General features: G+C 48.9%; 2 protein-coding genes across 5 annotated transcripts in view; one reads left to right on the top strand and one right to left on the bottom strand.

Moving 5' to 3' along the window:
* Positions 1-713: 713 nt before the first annotated feature.
* Positions 714-6,993, top strand: znf526 (zinc finger protein 526). 2 transcript variants are annotated; one of them, XM_086112608.1, is made up of 9 exons: positions 714-934; positions 1,904-2,237; positions 2,475-2,638; positions 2,717-2,818; positions 3,279-4,021; positions 4,098-4,251; positions 4,436-5,399; positions 5,710-5,854; positions 6,493-6,993. In XM_086112608.1, exons 2-9 carry the CDS (start codon positions 1,958-1,960, stop codon positions 6,728-6,730), a joined length of 2,790 nt encoding a protein of 929 aa, XP_085968734.1. In that variant the 5' UTR covers positions 714-934; positions 1,904-1,957; the 3' UTR covers positions 6,731-6,993. The 2 variants fall into 2 exon arrangements, with proteins under 2 accessions (XP_085968734.1, XP_085968733.1); XM_086112607.1 differs by having other exon boundaries at positions 4,436-5,854.
* Positions 6,242-19,752, bottom strand: part of cicb (capicua transcriptional repressor b) — a 36,139-nt gene continuing 22,628 nt past the window's right edge. Inside the window, exons 3-22 of one of the 3 annotated variants that reach the window (XR_015101072.1) lie at positions 18,398-18,547; positions 18,046-18,214; positions 17,478-17,589; positions 17,035-17,217; positions 16,459-16,591; positions 16,191-16,375; positions 15,595-15,733; positions 15,232-15,329; positions 14,075-14,951; positions 13,503-13,642; positions 13,263-13,426; positions 12,320-12,525; positions 10,830-11,264; positions 10,139-10,422; positions 9,862-10,021; positions 9,624-9,782; positions 9,284-9,418; positions 8,644-8,778; positions 7,587-8,414; positions 6,242-6,635 (exon numbers count right to left, since the gene is read on the bottom strand). Coding sequence is in view for 2 of the 3 variants with exons in the window: in XM_086112605.1 (XP_085968731.1) it covers positions 8,158-8,414; positions 8,644-8,778; positions 9,284-9,418; positions 9,624-9,782; positions 9,862-10,021; positions 10,139-10,422; positions 10,830-11,264; positions 12,320-12,525; positions 13,263-13,426; positions 13,503-13,642; positions 14,075-14,951; positions 15,232-15,329; positions 15,595-15,733; positions 16,191-16,375; positions 16,459-16,591; positions 17,035-17,217; positions 17,478-17,589; positions 18,046-18,214; positions 18,398-18,547 (4,121 nt within the window). In the remaining variant the exon portion in view is untranslated. Of the gene's footprint in view, positions 8,415-8,643; positions 8,779-9,283; positions 9,419-9,623; positions 9,783-9,861; positions 10,022-10,138; positions 10,423-10,829; positions 11,265-12,319; positions 12,526-13,262; positions 13,427-13,502; positions 13,643-14,074; positions 14,952-15,231; positions 15,330-15,594; positions 15,734-16,190; positions 16,376-16,458; positions 16,592-17,034; positions 17,218-17,477; positions 17,590-18,045; positions 18,215-18,397; positions 18,548-19,752 lie in introns of all 3 variants that reach the window. The other 2 variants (XM_086112606.1, XM_086112605.1) reach the window with 2 other exon arrangements.

Here is a 19,752-nt window from a genome sequence, read left to right on the forward strand (position 1 = left end):
TAAAATGCATAAAACACAATACAAGCGATATTGCTACATGCTATTCAGCATATGCTAACAACTAAGACTAACCGTTAACAATGGAATCCAATAATAAAAAAGAAAGTTGAATTTCAAAAACGCATGTTTTTTATATCACTAAATAAAAGTCAGTATCCTTGGGCAAAATTACTGTCACCACACAAAGAGCGCCGTGTGATTGATAAGCAACACGTCCAATTTAAAGGAGCGCCCTATCAGGCGGGGCTCACTTGAACACACAAACACAAAAAAGAGGCAAGACGCCAAACTAAAATAACAATCCAGCAAACGTAAATTTACCAAAGTGTATGAAGAATTCCGCTAAATATTTTTCTAAACAAATTACTCGGCGCAAATAAGTATCGGTTGGCTAAAACTACCATACCCACCACGCATAGCGCGTCGTGTGACAGCGGATATTGGGCGGGGCTTACTTTCACACATGCATACGCGCACACCGAGGCAAATTAATTTCAACGGGGTCGTCAATGCCAAACTAAAATAAAATAAAATACCTCCATCAAATATAAATTGACCAAAGTATGTGAAGAATTCCGCAAAATCATTTTCTTAAACAAATCAATCCGTGCCTAGTCAGCGGTACGCTAAAACTACAATACCTACCATGCACAGCGCACCTTATGAATGATAACGACACCGTCCAATCCGGTTTCAAGGCTTTGAGCACTACCGCATATTGGGCGGGGCTTAGCTTCACAAAAATGGAGGCAAACAGTGGGTTAACGTCTTCGCACACGCCGTAAAACACCATTGTCGTTCAACAACCACCACAATCTGTGGTTCCCGTGCTCAAGACGGCGGTGGAGGAGCCTTGGCGGGGCTGAGCGTGCGGGACGTACGAGTGACGTGCGGTGATGTCTACGAACGATGCCATCCGACGACAGTAAATGAGGTAAAGGGAGTGAAAAAAAGAAGGGCCCCTACCGCCTTTCGCCGGGAGAGCTCCGGCGAAAAGTGGCTAGCGCCGCCTGACGGACCGCCTGGCGAACCGGGCAACTGCCGTCAGGAAATAGCGGTGCTGAAAACTGGTCCTCACTGGCCGAGGGAGCGCCTCCAACCGCCCTCCACACGCCATCACACGCATAATACACAAGGGAAGCTGTTAATAAACGTTATTGTGGTTGAAAATTTCCATTGCATCCAGTGGCTGTAACCAAGCTAACAGCAAGGGCCATCTTGTTTGATAATTGATCCGTCGAAACATGTTGTCTTTGATAGTGGCATTTTGCCCGTGAAATCCTGTAGACCCAATTTCATTTGCGCCAAGTAATGAACATTAAAATCACTCCACGCGTTTTTCTGAACATCGGCGCATCATCTTTCCCCATCGAACTAAGTGGAAATGCCATTAATTCGTTCCAGCCTGCCAAAGACACCCAACAAAAATGTTTTATGAATAAAAGTAGTGCTCTGTAGTATTGTGCTTGATAACGACAAACAGGAGTGCCAAAATGAAATAGGAAGGAAAAAAAGCCACTTTTTAAAAGTTTAGATCATTGGCCATTGTGCTGTTCCCTCTGCTGTATGCACCTTGGTCACTTGGCGACAGCAATATACAGATATGGAGCCAGTCAAAACGCCTCAACAATGTTAGTTGTTCACAGAGGATAAATAATATATGCCTGTGAATATGTATTTTTTTTTATTGTAAAACTATCAAATGATCTGCTTGCATTGCATATCTTTATTGTGTTAAATTATTGTCTTCTTTATATATATTTTTTAAGGTAGCCCATCAATCTGTCATTTGAATTATTTAAGTTTGAGGTTGTTTAATTTCACACTTGATGGGTGGGCAGAAACTCTACAGGGACCTCATTTTTTTTCTTAAATGGCCTCTTTCTTCTATACGTGTTCACAGGTGCCATTTAATCTTGCCCCAGATCCATTCATTATAAGCAGAGCTACTGACGTCATGGAAGCGGAGAGTGTCTACATTGAGGTGGAGCAGCCCGAGGATGTCTGTGTGGACCATCAGTTCATGTGTAGCGAGTGCTGCCAACTTTTCAGCACCCTGGAGGATGTGCTGATCCACCAGGAGATTCATACGAACCAGGAAGGCGAAACGGGCCAGGCAGCCCGCTGCGAGCAGTATCAGTGCCTGGAGTGTGGCGCGATCCTCGTCGATTCAGAGGAGCTCCTGCTGCACCAGGAGATGCACATGCAGGTGGCCGGGGTGGAGGCCGCGCAACAAGGTTAGACATTTTGTCACATGATGTCTTTTTGTTGAATCATTGAGTCATTCCCCATCCTCCTAGAAATCTATTTCGTTGAGTTGGGAATGAGTTGAATGATTTTTTTCAGATATATTTGTATGTCGTTTTTAAGAGTCACAGTAAAACGCAAATAGTCGCAATTGAACAAGGAAAGTTCTTCCGAACAGTTGTACTTTCAAATTTGTCAGTCTTAGGATTTGTGCGTTCCCTTCTCAGAGTTGTGTGAGGCTACGGTGCCCGAAGAATCGGGTTCCCAGGCACCCCAAGCGGTCCAGTACCAGTGTCTCGACTGTCTGGCCCTGTTTGACTCACCCGACACATGGCTACAACACCGCAAAAGCCACAATAGCAGCACCACGAGCACCCATGCAGCAATGACGGTAAGAGACCAGAAAAGAAGAGTTTGTTTAACGGTCCATTTCAAAAGCCAAGGTAACGAGCAAGCGTGTGATTTCCAGCCACAGGAGTACGTGCTCCAAGCAGATGGCACTCTGGCTCCCGTCACCAACACGCAGAACTTTGTGCTGAGTGAGCGGCAAGCTGGGGAGATTTTGGCACAGGTACTTGACTTTGAACACCCTTGGCCAAGATTGATTATGCTTCCCCCACCACTACTGCAGTATTTTTTTTTTGGGCGGGGGGGTTGACAATTTCACAGAGGAATCAAGTTTTTGCCACTTATCAGAGGCTACCGTTAATCCGTGCGTCCAGCAAAACCCAATGCAGGTTTGCTTTCCTGTTGCCTTTGACATGATGGAGAGGGCGTCGCACCTGCGTGGGATGAGGATGTTTCGGCATAATCGTATTTCGACTGTTCGGTGCCCGCTTGCTTCAAAGTGGCTCTGAATTTTCACCAAGCGTAGCTGATCACGTCATGGGGAGAAAACTCTTCGGGGTGGATATTGTGGAAGATACCCCACTGTGATGTCACAGCCACTCCAGTGGATTTTCCATCCACTCTCACCCATGAATGACAGATGAGGGTTTGCAAAAGATTTTTTTTTTCTGTATCTGTCGCAGGTGTTTGCCCAACAGCAGCAAAAAAAGAAAGCCCACCCTGTCTCCAAATCAGCCCCCCGCCCCTCCCTGCTACCCCCGGTGACACCGGCCCCCGGCTCGGCCACCATGCACCTTCAGATCCTGACGGCCCAAGCTCTGGCCGACAGCTCCAGCAAGAGGGCATCCGCGGCGCTACGGCGAAAAGGCGGCGCCCCGGCGGACGGCGCCGCCCGCCAAGTGGTGCTGGCGTTGGCCCCCGGAGTCCTTGCCGGTACCCAGCAGGCGGTGACTGAGATGGTGGTCATCCAACCGTACGAATGCTCCGAATGCTCCCTTCTCTTCCAGACACCGGAGGACTTCCTCCAACACCAGGGGGAGCACTTCCTGGCTCAGGAAAAAGAAAGTTCGGACGGGGGGCTCATGAGCGGCTTTGAGGAAACCGCAGGGCGCGGGGAACTGGCGGACAAGACGGACAACTCCATAAGACAGTCCAACCAATTCATAACGGCGGAGAGGAAACCCGCGGCAGCGTCCGAGCCTCAGCAGTGCTCGCTGTGCAGCCGCACGTTCATCTCCGCCAACCGCCTCAAATCGCACCAGCGCGTGCACGAGCAGGGCACGCACGAATGCACCGAGTGTGGCAGGGTCTTCAAGAAAGAGAGCTCCATGCAGGCCCACCTGCGCACCCACCTGGGCGTGAACAGGTACCTGTGTGTGGACTGCGGCCAAGGCTTCACCACAGAGATGACCCTCCTCGTGCACAGGTAAAGCTCCGCCCACGGCAGCGTCCTCTTTGCTCCCGCTCGCTCTTATCTCTTCCCTTGCGCGTTCTTCTCGCAGGAAGTCGCACACCGCCAACCCCTTTCACAAGTGCCAGTTCTGCAACAAAACCTTCACCAACATGACAAAGTACCTTTACCACCGACGGACGCACCTCAGCGTCAACGCCTGCGCCACACCCGCTCCGCCCGCCGCCGCCGCCCCCTCCAGCACGGTAGTCCAAACCCTCTGCCACTTTCATTGTTTGTTTGTCTCTCTGGCCGCTGACGAGAAGCTGTCTTTTATTCTGGGCATTATTTATGAAGCCTTCACATAGTTTGCAGACTTTGTCAATTCTTCATTTTACGGGTTTCCCTCAGCACGAATTTGAAATAAACGCAAACTCAATCCCTCTCCAGGTTAACGCTGTCCCACGACAAGCCTCTCTCTCCACTCTGGCTATCCTGCAGCGAGCAAGGGAGAAGAACTCGCAGGTCATGGCCCCCCTCACAGAGGAGGAGATGGAACAAATTGACCAAGACCATGCGGACGTAAGCAAGGTGCACAGCATTGAGGTTCAAGGAGAGGTGGCCGAAGAGCATCCCGGCGGCAAACCCGCTGAGGAAGTCGCGCCCGGCTCTTCAGCAAGTGCCGGACCCTCATGGTCGGACAAAGGCCTCTCGGCTTGTCACTCATGTCCGAAGACGTTCCCCTCGCAGCTGCGGCTCCTCCAGCACCGGCGCTCGGCGCACGGGCCCAAGCGCAGCTTCCTGTGCACCGTCTGCGGCAAGACCTTCGCAAAACAGATCCACGTACGCAACCACACCCGCACGCACACGGGCGAACGGCCCTTCCAGTGCGCCGACTGCGGCAAGACCTTCTCGTCCCTTGCCAACCTCAGCCGCCACACGCTGATCCACACGGGCGCGCGGCCGTACCGCTGCGACGTGTGCCAGCGCGCCTTCTCGCAGTCGTCCAACCTGCGCCAGCACAGCCTGCTGCACGCGGCAGGCGGCAGCGGGGGCCTGACGTGCCCCGACTGTCCCGCCGCCTTCCGCTGGCCCACCAAGCTGGCCGCGCACCGCTTCACGCAGCACCCCGGGTCTCCCGCACCCTTCCCGTGTTCCCACTGTGAGGCCGGCTTCCTCACCAGGAGGCAACTGGAGGCCCACCGCTCGGCGCGACACCCAGTCGCGCGCTCAGAACCCCAGGACGCCCCTGCCGGCCAATCGGAGACATCCCGCTCCACCGCAGATATCCCGGTTCGAGTTGGCTTGGACTGCGACATTTGCGGAAAGAAGCTCAACTCCCCCGCCAATCTGCGGCTCCACAAGCTGAGCCACCCCAGTCCCGGCCGGCCGCGCGGCACCGCCGGCAAGCACGGTAAATCCCACCAGTGCCCCGTGTGCGGCAAGCTGTTTGTGTCCAGCTCGGGCGTGGCACTGCACCAGCGAGTCCACACGGGCGAGCGGCCGTACCCGTGCCAGATATGCGGCAAGCGCTTCCGCCAGAGCACGCACCTGCGCGAGCACTTGCGCACGCACTCGGGTGTGCGGCCCTTCTGCTGCGAGGTGTGCGGCAAGGGCTTTATTCAGAGCATGCATCTGGTCGAGCACCGCCGCACGCACACGGGCGAGCGGCCGCACGTCTGCCCGCACTGCGGAAAGGCCTTCAAGACCTTCTCCAATCTCAGGAACCACAAGAAGACTCACAGTCGCCAGCAGAAGCTGGACCGGGACGCCAACGCCAAAACTGACTCGGCCGTGGAGATTTCCACCGTGGAACTCCCCAAGTTGCAGCCGCACCTCATCCAGATCCAATCCTCGGACGTTCAGCAGGTTCGTATCCATCTTGGATCCGGGTGGGCACATTTTTGAGGGCCAGGTCATTCGTATGTGATGTAAATGTTTAACGTAGATGTATAATTGGAGAGGGGGGGGCGGGGGATAATCTCTATCTCTCTATATATACATTTTCCAGAGAGAGAGAGAGAGAGATTGGGTCAGTTGCATTTTTAACAACTATGTAATACCAAATGAACATTGGGAATATGAAAAATTCATTTGCTAAACTTATTTTACTTAAATACATGTAAATAGACTAACCAAGTTGATAAATATAATGGGTTAAATGGTTACAATGCAATTTTAACAGTATTTATATAACTCTAGCTTATTTTCATGACTGGTAGCTAATTTGTTTAATAACATAAAAACAAGCAAAAATTCATGACATCGAATTTTTAATATCAATGAAACAAGCGATTAAAAGGATGTGTTATATTGTAAAAGCTAACTGAGTTTGGGATTTAATAGCTAAATGACTGCCACAAATATTACAGGAGACTAGCCAGCAAATGACGAATTTGAAAAAATAGGTCCGATGAATGAAGGAGTGTGCCATCGGTGGCCACCCGATCAACACGTATCATCCAAAGCATACCACATTTCACCGAACATCTGTCCCGCCCTCACAGGGCACGAACACCATCATGTGTAATGAGTTCGGGGAGACCATCGCCATCATCGAGAGCAGTGAAGGCGGGGCGCTGCCACTGGAGCAGGCCCTGGAGATCTTTCACACGGCGATGGAGAACGGCCTGGACGGACTACACATGCTCTGAGCGAAAAGAAATACAAGCGTTAAAACACGGGTGGTATGAAAACTATTTAGATATTCTCACATACCTCCTGTTCAAATGTCGTGAGTCATGAAGAAATGTTATTTTTGAAAGAAGACTTTTTTTTCTCCGAATGAATAAAGAAATTAATTGGTAGGAAATACAGATTAGACTCTATGTCAACAGATTTTTTTTTCATGGAAAACATGAAATTTAAATGTATTAAGAAAAATGTACTTTAAAGGATTTGAGCGTGTTTTTTTTAGAGGATTTTGACTGATTTGTATGAATTTCATGTGACAGCTCTGAACACAAAATGAGGTGTTAATAAATAAACTCAGTTTGCATCCTGAAGAATTCAGTCACCACATTTCACTTGTTTTTTTTAATTTAACTGACCACCTAACTTTATTGGTGTACTGAAATTTACAGATACAAACTTAATTTATTCATATAAATTTGTCTTTTGGATACTGGAACAGCCAAACAAACACAAAAACATTAAAAGCCATATAGTTTTTGTACCCCCACCCCCATGTCTTTTGCATTTCAGAGTCCAGTTTTTGTTTTGTGATCTAGGTAGACTCTTACAGTATTTACCAAACAAGTTTTGCACTACGGTCAAGTGTTCTGTTCCAACAGTTCTATTTTGATTGTGACCGTTTGGAGGGAGGAAAGGCATAAAGTGACAAAAGAAGGAAGTAGGAAAAAAGGAAGTAAAGAGTGTTGAGGTGGATCTAGAAACGCAAAAAAAAAAAAAAAAATACTAGTTTGTTAAAGGGAAGACAAAGCACGAGGATAGGGTATACAGTACATGCCTCCAAATATTCCAAAGGGAGGTCAAAGAAAATGTAAATAATTAAAAGTCACAGGTGGACCTAACACGTTGATGATAAAATTCAAAGTATTAAAAAAAAAAAAGTCCATAAAAATGGCCACCATGGACTAACCTCCTTCCTTCATGCGTAAGCAATGAGAGGCACGGGAATGTTTTCTTCCTTCAGACTACGATGCAGGGTACAGCAGGAATGTTGGCACAGCCAGGACATCCACTTTCTGTTAACTCTGCAGTCGTTTTTTTGTTGTTTTTCAAAGAGCTCTCCGGAAGCAGTCTGTCGGTCGACTGGAAAAGCGACTGATCATGCCGCCGGTTCCGGGGTTCAGGGTTGGACAAAGTCTTGAGGGTCCCAGCCCCCCAGAATGTCAGCAGAAACTTAATGGAAGCAACGCTCTACATCCGGGGAAAGAAATAATTTTGACAACTTTCCCTCTTAACATCATTCAAAACAAATCAAGATAAACATGTTTTTTTTGGGGGGGGGGGTTTAAACGCCAACTAACACATTTGGTCTTTGTGAACATCCATGGGAAAGTTCCGGGGAATCCATCCAACGTTCCGTAATCTCAATACAGATACCACGGCATGTCCAATGTTTTGCTTTTTGGTACTCTTATTCTAAACGTACATCGCACTGGGCTTCCAGAGATGGGAATACAAGTCCACATGGTGGCAAAAAGTCCTCATCTGGAAGAGTCCTGCGAGTCGCCGGGATCCTCCTCGGCTCCGGGTTCTGCATCCTCATCCTCCCTCCCAGGACCGTCACCCGACTGGGCACCAGAGGGTCCGGGCAACGAGTCAGCGGGGACGGTGAGACAGGCGTCGGCCGGGGTGGCCGTCTGCATGATCTTCTGCCGGACTTCCCTGATCTTCAGTTGCAGACACACCTTGGTGGGGAAGATGTCCGAGTACCTGGTCTGGAAGGCGGCCGTGGCCTGAGCTGCAAATGAAGTATAACGTCAACACAACAAGTATGGTGTCAGACGCGACACCATACTTTTCGAATCCAACGTAAGAGTGGAAGCACGCTTCGTCCACTCCATTTGTGTGCACTTTTGCTGATGTTGCGAACCAGAAGACATGTTGCAAGCTTTGACTTAAATATCGGGATCTATTCTGGACGCCGTACTGCCACGGTAGCAGCGCGTCGTAGCATACGTCTTGCCAACCTGATGGAAAGAAGCCCTGCTGCTCTTGGAACAGCTGCATCACCAGCGCCCTCCTCTGGTCCAGCGTCCGTCGCAGGGATGAATACGGCACTTTGTCAAACTCCAGTTCGGCCAGGATGTCCTCGCCATCAGTGCCTGCGCAAAACAGAATAGAAAGAAAACCAAAATACAGAAAGCATAAAATGTCTACTTTGTGGATATTGGGCACTTCTATTGAATTGAATACAACTTTATTGTCAAATGTGCTGTACGTATGTGTAACATACAGCACAGATGACCTTTCTTCCCTCTCAACATAAAACAAGAGGAGCCGCTTTGTTTATGCCTGTGAGTAAAGAGCAACTAAGTATTTCGAGGGCTCACTTTGTGCGCATCATTTTCACAAAAATGTTTGATATTTTTCACCTTGTGAGGTGAAATTTTTAGATTTATGCATTTTTTTGTACTTATGTATATATAATAAATCATGTATTTGTTGGGACACAAATTAATTTTATGGTTTGTTAAAAAAATACACGGTAAGAGGACCATGGACATTAATCTCATAATAAATCGCAGTCGTAATAAAACTATGTGCAGGTTGATGTGTGTACGTGCATGTGTGTGTGTGTGTGTGGCCGCGAGTTCGTGCGTGTGTTACCTGGCCGGTCGAAGGTGAAGATGTCGCCCTCGCACTTGGCGGCGCTTTTTGGCGTGTTCGGCTCCGAGCTGCAGCTGGAACGGCGCCGACTCTTCCTCTTTGGAGACACTTGATCGTCGGTAGCCGAGTCCAAGTCTGAACCACAAAATAAGCAATGTGACTACTGGGCTCTGTATTCCCAGTCCACGGGGATAGAACGGATTAATGGTATTTGCATTCATTTCAATGGGGAAAAACAACTTGAGATTTTGAGTTGGAATCGTCATCATCACTGGAACAAATTAACCACTCATCTCAAACCAATGATGATAATAACGATAATCATTGACAAATGAGAGACCTGTCGAGTTCTTCCTCTTGCGTCGATAGCTACCCAGGATGGCCCGGGGTGATGTGGCGAGGCTCTGCAGCGTCGGCGACGGCAGCACCTCCTCGGGTCGAAACTCCGGCAGCTCGGCGAAGCGCTCCTCGAAGTAGACCTCCGACAGCACCCTTCCCGACCAGCACACACAAAAAACACGCACACGGCATATAGCGCGCCGTCCCGCTGCCGGTATACTGTCATATTGTCAGCACTCACTTGTCCACGGAGTCAAAGGTCTTTTTTAAAGGTGGGGGGCGGGCTTTGATCTTCTTTGGCAGCGGCGCTTCTTTGTCGGTGTGCGGGGGCGGAAGGGTGGGCTCAGTGGCTAATGGCGGAGGCACCGGAGAGGAAGGGAGGGAGTCCTTCCATCCAGTCTAAACAAAACGACCACACCAAAGACATGTCAGCTTCAGGGTCATTTCTTTTCGGAAGAATTGTTCACTATTTGCCATCAGTCGGGTCAGTGGCATCTTGACATCCAAGCCAGTTACCTCTCTGGTGGTTTCTGCTGTGCTGTCACAGGACAAAGGCTCCTCAGCTGAATGCGAAGTGGGAGACGCAGACGTCGGTCCCAACGGTTCCGTGTCAAAGGAGAAGTGGCTGTTGGATGAGGCGGCCGCGGTGGCCGCGGCCTCTTTTTCCCTTTCCTTCTCGCGCTCCTTGCCCCGCCCCCCTCCCTCGTAGCTGCCCACCGGGATGCTGGCCAGTGTGGCCTTCACTTTCTGGGGGGGCCTGGTTGGGAGCTGGCTGAGTTTGAGTGTTCCGGGTGCGCTGGCTGCCGGACAGAATTTATAAATAGCAAATGCAAGATTAAAAATGAAACAAAATAAATGAATAAATCAGATAAAATATTAACAGCGATACAAATTGCTTCTACGGGATACAAATAGCATACAATACAATTATACCATTGTAAGTATTCAGACAAAATCTGTAATCGAATAAAATATAAGACACAAATCCTGTGCTGTTATCAAAATGAGTACTAAAAAAGAAATATGATTTTGCATCCATACTACAGCTCACAATCTGTACTTTTTTACTTTTGCTTAAGTAAAGGAGTTTAATCAGTACTTTTACTTTTCTAGCTTTTTTTCCCCCCATAGATATCTGTACTCCTACTTGAGTACAGTATGCAAGTACTTCCACCACATGTGTCAAAATGTCAACAGGCATACATACCAGTTGTTTGGATTTGAAGCGGACTGCAGGACCTTGCTGCAACAACGTGTCCACCAGGAGGCGCTGCTGAGCTGCTGGTTATGGCGCTCTGAGCCTGGCGTTCTGGCTGCATCAGCACCTCCGGCTGCCTCTCAGCCTGCCTGTCTGCAGCTCTGTCAGCAGCCAGGTGGCGCTCTGGAGGTGGCTGGGGCACCGTGATGGCGGTGGGGGGCGCCGAGTGTTTAGCCATGATGTGGCTGGAAATGCTGCAGGGGCTGGAGACTGAATAGACAGCCGTGCTAGGCGGTAAGGCCTCCATGGAGACCACCCCGGTCGCCATGGTGACACTCTGCGAAGGAGGGTAGATGGCGGTGAGGATCTGGCCACCGGAACCGCAGACGGGGGCCGAGGTGGGGGGCTGCGGAGACGGCGCTGTGGCCAGGAGAGGCGGTTGACCTGGATGCGGGTGGACACGAGCGTTCAAATCGGGAGTCCGCTAGCTCTCTGAGAGTGCAATGAATGTGAACCAATTAAAACAAAAACAACAGTTCCACTCAGTGATTCTCAAAGTACCTCCAACGAGTATGCGGGATATGTTCGATTCGCCCCCCCCCCCCCCCCGTTTAAATACGCTATTCTGATTGAAATGACGTTGGTGGACTATGAATTAAGCACACGACCAAACTCATAAAATAGACGAGCTGTGGGATTGGTCCTTAACTGAGTCATTTTGAGTCGACAGCAAGTGGCAAAATGGCCGTCCTCTGAGAGGGCGGCCATTTTGCTGCTGAATCATAGTTCACAAACAATATTCATCACAATGTTGAGTTTAGACTTTTAGGGGCGCTGAGAGCATATTAGTGTCAAGAAATGTTTTTTTTTTTGTTTCTTTTCTTGAAATACTTGTGTTAACTTTCAAACTGCATGATGTTTTCAACAGCCACAAATGCTTTTTGTCATTTTAAAATGACAGGACAGTCATTAAAATGGCAACAGCTACAGCGGTTAGCCACGATACGTTTTGAGTGACGGCATCTAAGAACGTGCTTATGCTTACTGTATTTTACCATTTGTTCAATAAAATGATTGAAAGTGCACCGGCAGCTTTGTCCTTGACCATGGGAAGACGGATTACAATCAATCATTGTAACTAGCAATGGTAGGCTAGATTAAACATGCTAATGAAGTTTACTTGGCCATAGTCGTGCACTTGAGTAGTTGAAGTCAGTTGTACTTTGCAAGAGGCACTTTGCACATTAGCTTCTTTTGTTAAGCGTGAAATGATCCCAATCTTTGGACATTCTCTGTCTTTTACGCACTTTTTCCTTCGGGCTTGCGGTTGTTGCTCTTTAGTGACAGCCCGTGTGGGAAAAAAACGACAACAAAATCCTGGGACATAGCATACGATTGAAAAATCTCTACGTGCAGAGGAGTTGCAAAAACTGAACCGCGAAGCATCACCGTATTTTGAAAGTAATAAATAAAATGATGCAACTCTCTGCTGCACTGACCAGCGATCAGTGGCTGAACCAACGTCTGGCCAGGCGGCGGGATGGTGGTGAAGCCAAGGGTCGCCAGGGGAGGTGGCACGTATGCTGAGCCGGGTATCGGCAGCGCTTGCTGGGAGGTGCAGGAAGACGAGGACGAGGAGGCTGCCGTCGTGGACACCAAGGGCAGAGAGGATGGCACCCCGGGAGTGGACTGCACATAGGTGATCCTGCGGAGTTGAAAGGACTATTTTAGTGGAAAATGTCGACGGGGTGACTGGGTTGAACAACGTGACAGATACAGGAAGGAAGCTTGGTCAGAGAACAAAAGCAGAAGTTGTGCAGAGGATACATCGTGTTACACGTGTGGGTGTGTAGCTGAGAGGTAGCGTGTGGGGGTGGACGGCCGAGGCAAGCGCAGGGGCCACCAGCAGCATGACTAACGTATCCAGAATAGAGCAGCTCCGCCACAGCAGCGCCCCTGCTGTACTTCTCCTCCTCCCCCCCCCCCCCCCACACAGATGCAGAGTCTCCAAACAATCCTGCTTCCTTCTCTGTGCTATCGTTTAAGTCGTTTACCACAGCTAAGACACGGCATCATTAAAGCGCGACACAAAGAAGGGGCTTGTTTGGCTCAACATGGGAGAACCATCGCATTTGTACGAATGCCAGGAAGAAAAATAAATAAGTGAACCATTTTTATAGCTATTTTATTGTGCTTGGTTGATCAATTTGCCCGTCCAATGTGTGACCACGTCGTGATTTTGAGTTCTCGCTATTGTTGCAGTAAATCCGCATGCAGTGTGCAGGCGACGCTTATTTTTAAATTCATCCCTCATGTCTGGGACACACAAGCAAAATGCAGCACTTGCAAGACTGCGCTCGGAGTGTGATTTATTGTTCTCCCAGTGTTCAAGAAATAAAATAAGAGGCTCGGTTTGGAAATGTGTCCAAATCGTGTTCACACCTGGTGCTTGGAGGCGGCAGCAGAACAGTCTGCGAGGGGGCCGCGGGCCCCGGAGCCACGATGGCGGCGGTGGCCATTGTCACAGGGTAGGGACTGGCGGGGTGGACTGCCCCTCCTTGAGGCAGCTGAGACTGGACCACAGGCATGGGGGCGATCTGGATGATCTAAATCAATAAACAAAGTGAGCGCTCCGCATTGTGAGCTAAAAACCTTTCTTATTAATTGCGCAAGGCTGCGAACCTTGCTTCCTGCCTGAGCGCCGTTCTGGACAGGAAGAGGCGGGGCCACGAGAGGAAACTGCTGGGCAGGAGCCGGCGCTGTGCGTACCGTCGCCATGGGGACAACCATTTTACCCTGGAGCACCGGGGACTGTGTTTGCACTGAGCGGCGGAAGAATGAATATACATTGAATCCCTGCAGTCTAACTGAAAATTTGACTCAAATGTCATTTTTCACAGCTAAAGCGGGGTACCGTTGTACTGATTTGATTTAATGTGAGAGATCCCACACCTGCAATGGTGCCAAAGGGCATCCAAACTCCCAGTAAAAAAAAAGGGAGACAGTGGTTGCCTAAATGGCAATCATTCGGTCACAAATACAAAGTTTGTGGCTTGGCCCAACTCACTGTTGACCACACACACAAAGATTTGCATATCATCAATCTTGACCACAATGACAAATGCTCAAATTGGATCCAATCGTCGGAATGGACGTAGCCCACCTAACCTCGTCCATAACTTCCATTGATATGAAAGTCATCGCAAAGCTCAAGAAAAATCTAAATACACTGATGGATGATTGTTAGCGCTCACCTCTTGTACCTGGACTGGACGAATAACACACGAGCGAACTGTGACTCTGTTGCTTCCCATTGGCCAAGGGCACGTGCGCGGGCGGCGCCGCGGGCAGGTTGAAGATACTGGTCGGCTGACAGAGCTGCTGCGGCGGGCTCTTGGGGTTGGCGGGGAGGGTGGGGAGGATGTACTGCACCTGCGTGATGGCCTTACCCCCCGGGGGCGCAAGGGAGGGAGCAGCGAGGAATTGGGGCTGGAGCAGGGGCAGAGGCAGGGGGCCGTTGGAGTGGCTGTTGGAGGACGGGGGCTGAGGCTGTGGAGACGGGCCGATGAGCTGCACGGCGGGCTGCCCCGGCAGAGCGCCCCCGAGGACTAAATTAGTCACCACCCCGGCACCCGCGGGGCCAGGCGACGGGGCGGAGGAGTAGCCGCTCGGCACGGCCGTCGCGCTGCTTCCCGGGGCCGAGCCAATCAGGAGTTGCGGCTGTTGGAGCGTCAGCGGCTTCCTCTCGGGCGGGTGCGGGCTGGACGAGGCTCCGCCGTCTCGAGGTTTGCTGACGATGGGGAGCGGTGTGCTGATGACAGGGCGCATCACGTTGGTCAACACGGTGGAGGCCACCCGCACGGCGCCGATGCCGAGGTGGGAAGGCGACGCGGGGATAACCGACTGGCCTGAGGAAAGCGAGAGGGAGAGAGGGGAGGCGTGCACCGCTCCCGTTTCACCCCCGAAAGAGTCGTTAACGTCTCCTTCTCCCCTCCTGCGGGGGTCGGGAAACCCCCCTGACCTCCCATCTTCGTGGCGCTTGCCGGCCGGATAGGAAGACAGGGACACGCTCCGCCCGTAATGCAAGGAAGAGGAGGCCGCCGTGGAGCAGATGACGGGGGCGAAGACTCGCTGGGAAGCAAAGCAGACAATTGGAGTCGACGACTCCCGAAAAGCGTTTTGACATGCCGTCTTTTTCCGTGTTCACTACTGCAACGTCACCAAATGCTACCGAACAAGTGTGGCGTGAACATAAATCACTTTTCACGTTTCATGAAACGATAACATGTAAACGTGAGACGCCCCGCTGAGCTTTCTGCATCGATGCCATGACTGCAAATTGTCATAGGGTATTCAACAAGCGAGGTTTCACTGTATTCAGAAGCAACCCGTCCGGGAGACGTCCGCTTACCTTCTGAGCGCTCTCGTCACCGGAGCCTCTCTCGCTGTCGCTGTCAGTCACCCGCTCCTTGCACTTGAGGTCAATGGAGCTGCTTGGATAAGGGTCCTCTGGAGAAGAACAAGCATCGCAGCTACACTTGACATTCAATGCCACAATGTCAGAAGACATTTCGTGGAAAGTAGGGACGGTCAATTCATCGATTTCAGTGACCAATGGCTCAGAAAAGCGAGACACGGCGAACAGATTTTCCAAAAAGCGACTAGCAACCTTAATTCCTGCTAAATAACGAAAATAAAAATACTTTTGCGACGGAGTATCCCAAGTTTATATGTCATAACCCGACAGAGTAAAACTTTGGTTGCGGTTTCTTACCGATGACGTCATCATCGCCCTCCTCCTCACAGATGACCATGCGCTCCTCGTCGCTGGTCATGTCCTCGCTGACGCCCCGCTGTGACCGTGACAGGGGTGGAGCGTGGCTGGAAAATTGGCCACCCCCATCTCCACACATCTTTACAGCCAAAAAAAAAAAAAAAAGAAAAAGGTAAAAATCACAAATGATCCCATTCTCTCCAACATATCTCAAATGGTATCGCTCTAAATTACAACCAATGGTAAAGTCAATATTATGCAAACATTTTTTGAGGAAATATTTCAAAAACCTGATGTGCTCGAAAAAAACAGCAAAGACATTTTTTACATTTCTGTCAAAAATATGTTTGGTGACACATAAAGCCTTCATTGATTAAAATTTGCTGGTGAAGCACTTTGTGGGGCACTTTTCATACACAAGCATGTATGAAAAGTGCTTCACATAGTTAAAAATTGGTATTTTATTGGGGGACCTTTGAGAAACATCTACTCTGGTCAACACCAGCTTGCACTCACTCACACACTTGAACGACATTTCTTAGCTCAACTGTGACCGAGGGATAAAAACGGGAATTTGCATGCAACCTAATCTTCACCTGTGCCAGTTCTGCCAGGGCTTGTGTATTGCCTCTGTCGCCCCTCTCCATGCTGTGCACGGCACTTTGCGAGAAGGCTCTGGGACGCGTCAGCTGACTCATATGACCCTCAGAAGTCTGATTCCTCTCTGACATGCCCGCCAGACCCTGGCCCACCACCCCCTTCATCTCCGCAGAATGCAGCTCTACCGGGCAGAAGAACAAAAGGGGTGTTACGGGTAAAGCTCCAAGAGGCGTGTCTTTGGATGGAGAGTAGCGCGAGACCAACCCGTGGACTCGGACATGCTCCTCTCACGGATGTCTTTGCCCCCGGGGACACCGCGACCTTCGGAGCTGGACTTCTTCCTGTCTTTGTTGCACCACTTCCAGTCTGGGTGAGCCTTAAAGTGGGCTTCTTTTACCTGCACAGACACGTTAAGAAAAATGTACTTTTGAATGTCTCGGATATAAACACAGTGGTGCCTCGGCCTTTTGATACGAGTGACTCCATGTGTGAACGTAAACAGAATACAAGCCGCCGTTTGGACATTTTATTTATTTTTTGCTTTGGCTTGCAAGTATAGATTACAGTTGCACAGGGTTTCTCCTGGGTTCAAAATCGCGTTGCCGCCGCCTCCAGCTCATTTTGTGCCGCCCCCAGCCAGCTCAACACGGCGTAAAGCTCCAGCTGTGCTGATTGACAGACTGAAGTCCCTCTGCGCCCCTTCATATTTTCACTTTGTTGCAGCGTCGCGCCACAATGGAGGCGCGATATCAACAGCAGTTTATTGTAAAATGTAATATCTTTTTAAAAAAAGAATAACAATTACACTTTATGTATTTTTAAAAAATGGGGTCAGTGTACCTGGAAGGCCAAGTCGTGGTACTTTTGTTTCTCTTTCGGTCCGAGGGCATACCACCACTCGCCCAGGATCTTGCTGACGGTCCTGTTATCCTGGTTGGGGTGGCGTTGATGAACCAACGCCCGATGGCGCTTGCTGAAAATCATAAAGGCGTTCATCGGTCGCCGAATGTGGTCCTTCTCCCGCTAAGAATGACAAACACAAATCATGTTGAACGCTTTCATGTCCCTTGCATCCTGATAACATGATAAGCTGTCCACTGTGGTGATTGCTGTCCCTGAAAGGATTAACTATGGAAGACTCCAATATTACACATTGGAACCTCGAAAGTTGAAGGATGAGTCAAACAATTTGACCCTAAAAATATGCTTCAAAAACACCGTCATCTATAAAGTCAGGCAACTGTGTCACTCTCCACTGCATGAAGAAGAGAGAAAAGGCCGACCTTTCCGGGGCTGCTCTTGTCCCCATCTTTGGGCAGCGCACCGAGGGATTGGGTACGTCGCTTAACAGGAGACGTAGAGAGGGGCTGCTCGGGCACAACGCCTGGAAGGAAGCTACAGGACGCAAAAACTCACGTTATTTCAAGTCAACTGTCACATAGAGACACGCACCGGCCTTTTATTAGAATCCATTTACCGGTAAATATCTTTCAAGACGAAAAGGGTATTTTATAGTAAACATGCTCTACTTCACGAGCTCATCTCCAATGAGGCTGTGGTCATAGCGAGCAGTGAATTAAGAAAAGCTTTTGTTCCGTCTGCTTTGTTCTGGTATTGAGCGCTTCCGATGCCCAAATGAGTGCAAAAATTACACTCACTCTCTGCATGTGTGGGTACACAATCGACCAAAGCAAGAACATCCGCAAAGGCTAAAGGGGTGCACAGATGAATTACAGCAATTTTCCCCGTCATGTGTGGGATTGGTCAAATTTGATCTGTAAAGTGTGAATAGAACATTGTGTGTGTTTACTGTAACGAATGCAAACGCGACATGCACACAAGAAGACGTACGGGTCATCCACATCGCTTTCCGTGTCACTGTCGGGCTTCTCCCTTTCCGTGTCCGCTTTCTCCTTCTCCGATTCCTCGGGTGCGGTCACGTTCCGAGTCGGGGGACCCCTCTCCAAAATCTGAGGGGCCTCTGCAGGCTTGGGAGGTGGACGCGCCCCCGTTTGACATTCTGAGAAAAATGACATACATGAAACATTCATGGCAAATTCACACCGGAGTATAAATCGCCCCAGTTAGCCAGAATACATCATGGACAATAAAAAACACATGTATAATTAACAATGGAAAGTATGATTTATAATCCGAAAAATATGGTACATGGGGGGAAACCAAAGTCTCAAAATGGGCATACCTGTCTTTGGAGTGGTTGCGTGGGGGTGATTGACAGGGTGCTGGCCCTCCCCCGGCTGGGAGGCGGCATCTGATTGGGTGGGTGCCAGGAAGGGCACTAAAGAATGCCAGGGGAAAACCGGAACTGACCGGGGCTCGACATTTGTCCACACTGTGGAGAGAAGACATGGTTTGTACAAACTGAGGGTTGAGGAGTGCACAAATGAATCCTGGAAGAGTTTTTATTGGGTCATCCATCAACTGTCAATTTTGTTTTTTTGAAATATCCTGCACACAATTTAAGGTGACCTCGACTTACAAGCAGTTTTTTGAGATACTAGCCATCTTAATCTATTTTTTTGTGTTGGGTAACAAGGAAAAAAAATGCTGAGTTAAGTACTAGTCTGTGCTATTTCACAACAAATAGCCAATGACGTACAATTCATCAATTCAACACCGTTTATCCTGAACAGAGTCGCGGGGAGATGCTTGAGCCTATCCCATCTTACTTCGGGCCAAAGGCAGGCTACCCCCTGAACTGGTTGCCAGTAAGTCGCAGGGCACCCGTGTACAATTCATTAAAAAAATAAAAATAAAAAAATGGAGTAGGTCCTTGCATCATGATTATTGCCACTGCCATTTGATGTTTACTGTAAAACCAACAAGAAAGCACTACACATTGTGCATTTAAGATCAAAATGTCTGCTCGCTTGATGTTAAGACACAATGCAAAGTACCACAAACAGGCTAACAAAACTAGCATCAATGCGGTAATTATACCCCTTTAAGTGATGTACTTGAACACAAATGGTGCGGCAATCCATATAGACAGAGATAATACTCACAGGTATATATTCTTCATCCTCAGAAAAAAAATGACTAATATTGCAACATCTTACTGAGTTTCGAAGTTACTTTCTTCTTCATGCATTTGTTTTGTATTATACTACACCCTGGTGGCGATGCATGCACACCAGAAAACAAAGCACAATGCCAATGGGGCAATGAGGCTTCAAGTCGTGATGCACAAACTGTTTAATTCTTTACAATGTATTTCATTATTTCGGGGCTACAGCTAGCCATTATGTTAAATTAATAAATCAATCTGTACATTTTTTTTATGATTTATCGATTAATCTGATTTTAAAACATGTTTTGATTTCCATCCCTTTATTCATAAACAAGACATTATTTCAAAATTGACAGTGCAAAACAAGCACAAACAAATGGATTAGAATTCATGTACTGCTTCATGTCCAAAAAAAAAAAAAAAAAAAAAACAGGCAAAAATGTTGATCCTTACTTTTCAGAGTAAAAGCATATATTTGATGTCTTATTTTGATGTACCACAAGAATCAGTCTGATCTCATGGTGAAC

This window comes from Hippocampus guttulatus, chromosome 6 (genome assembly GCF_054856545.1).
Source record: "Hippocampus guttulatus isolate MCC_2025c chromosome 6, RoL_Hgut_1.0, whole genome shotgun sequence".
Taxonomy (NCBI): Eukaryota; Metazoa; Chordata; class Actinopteri; order Syngnathiformes; family Syngnathidae; genus Hippocampus; species Hippocampus guttulatus.

Bases quoted from the DNA above. Each gene is read 5' to 3' on its own strand.
- znf526 (XM_086112607.1), top strand. From the start codon at position 1,958: ATGGAAGCGGAGAGTGTCTACATTGAGGTGGAGCAGCCCGAGGATGTC. The intron at 2,238-2,474 runs GTTAGACATTTT...TTCCCTTCTCAG, and splicing joins GGTGGAGGCCGCGCAACAAG to AGTTGTGTGAGGCTACGGTG. The intron at 5,855-6,492 runs GTTCGTATCCAT...CCGCCCTCACAG, and splicing joins AATCCTCGGACGTTCAGCAG to GGCACGAACACCATCATGTG.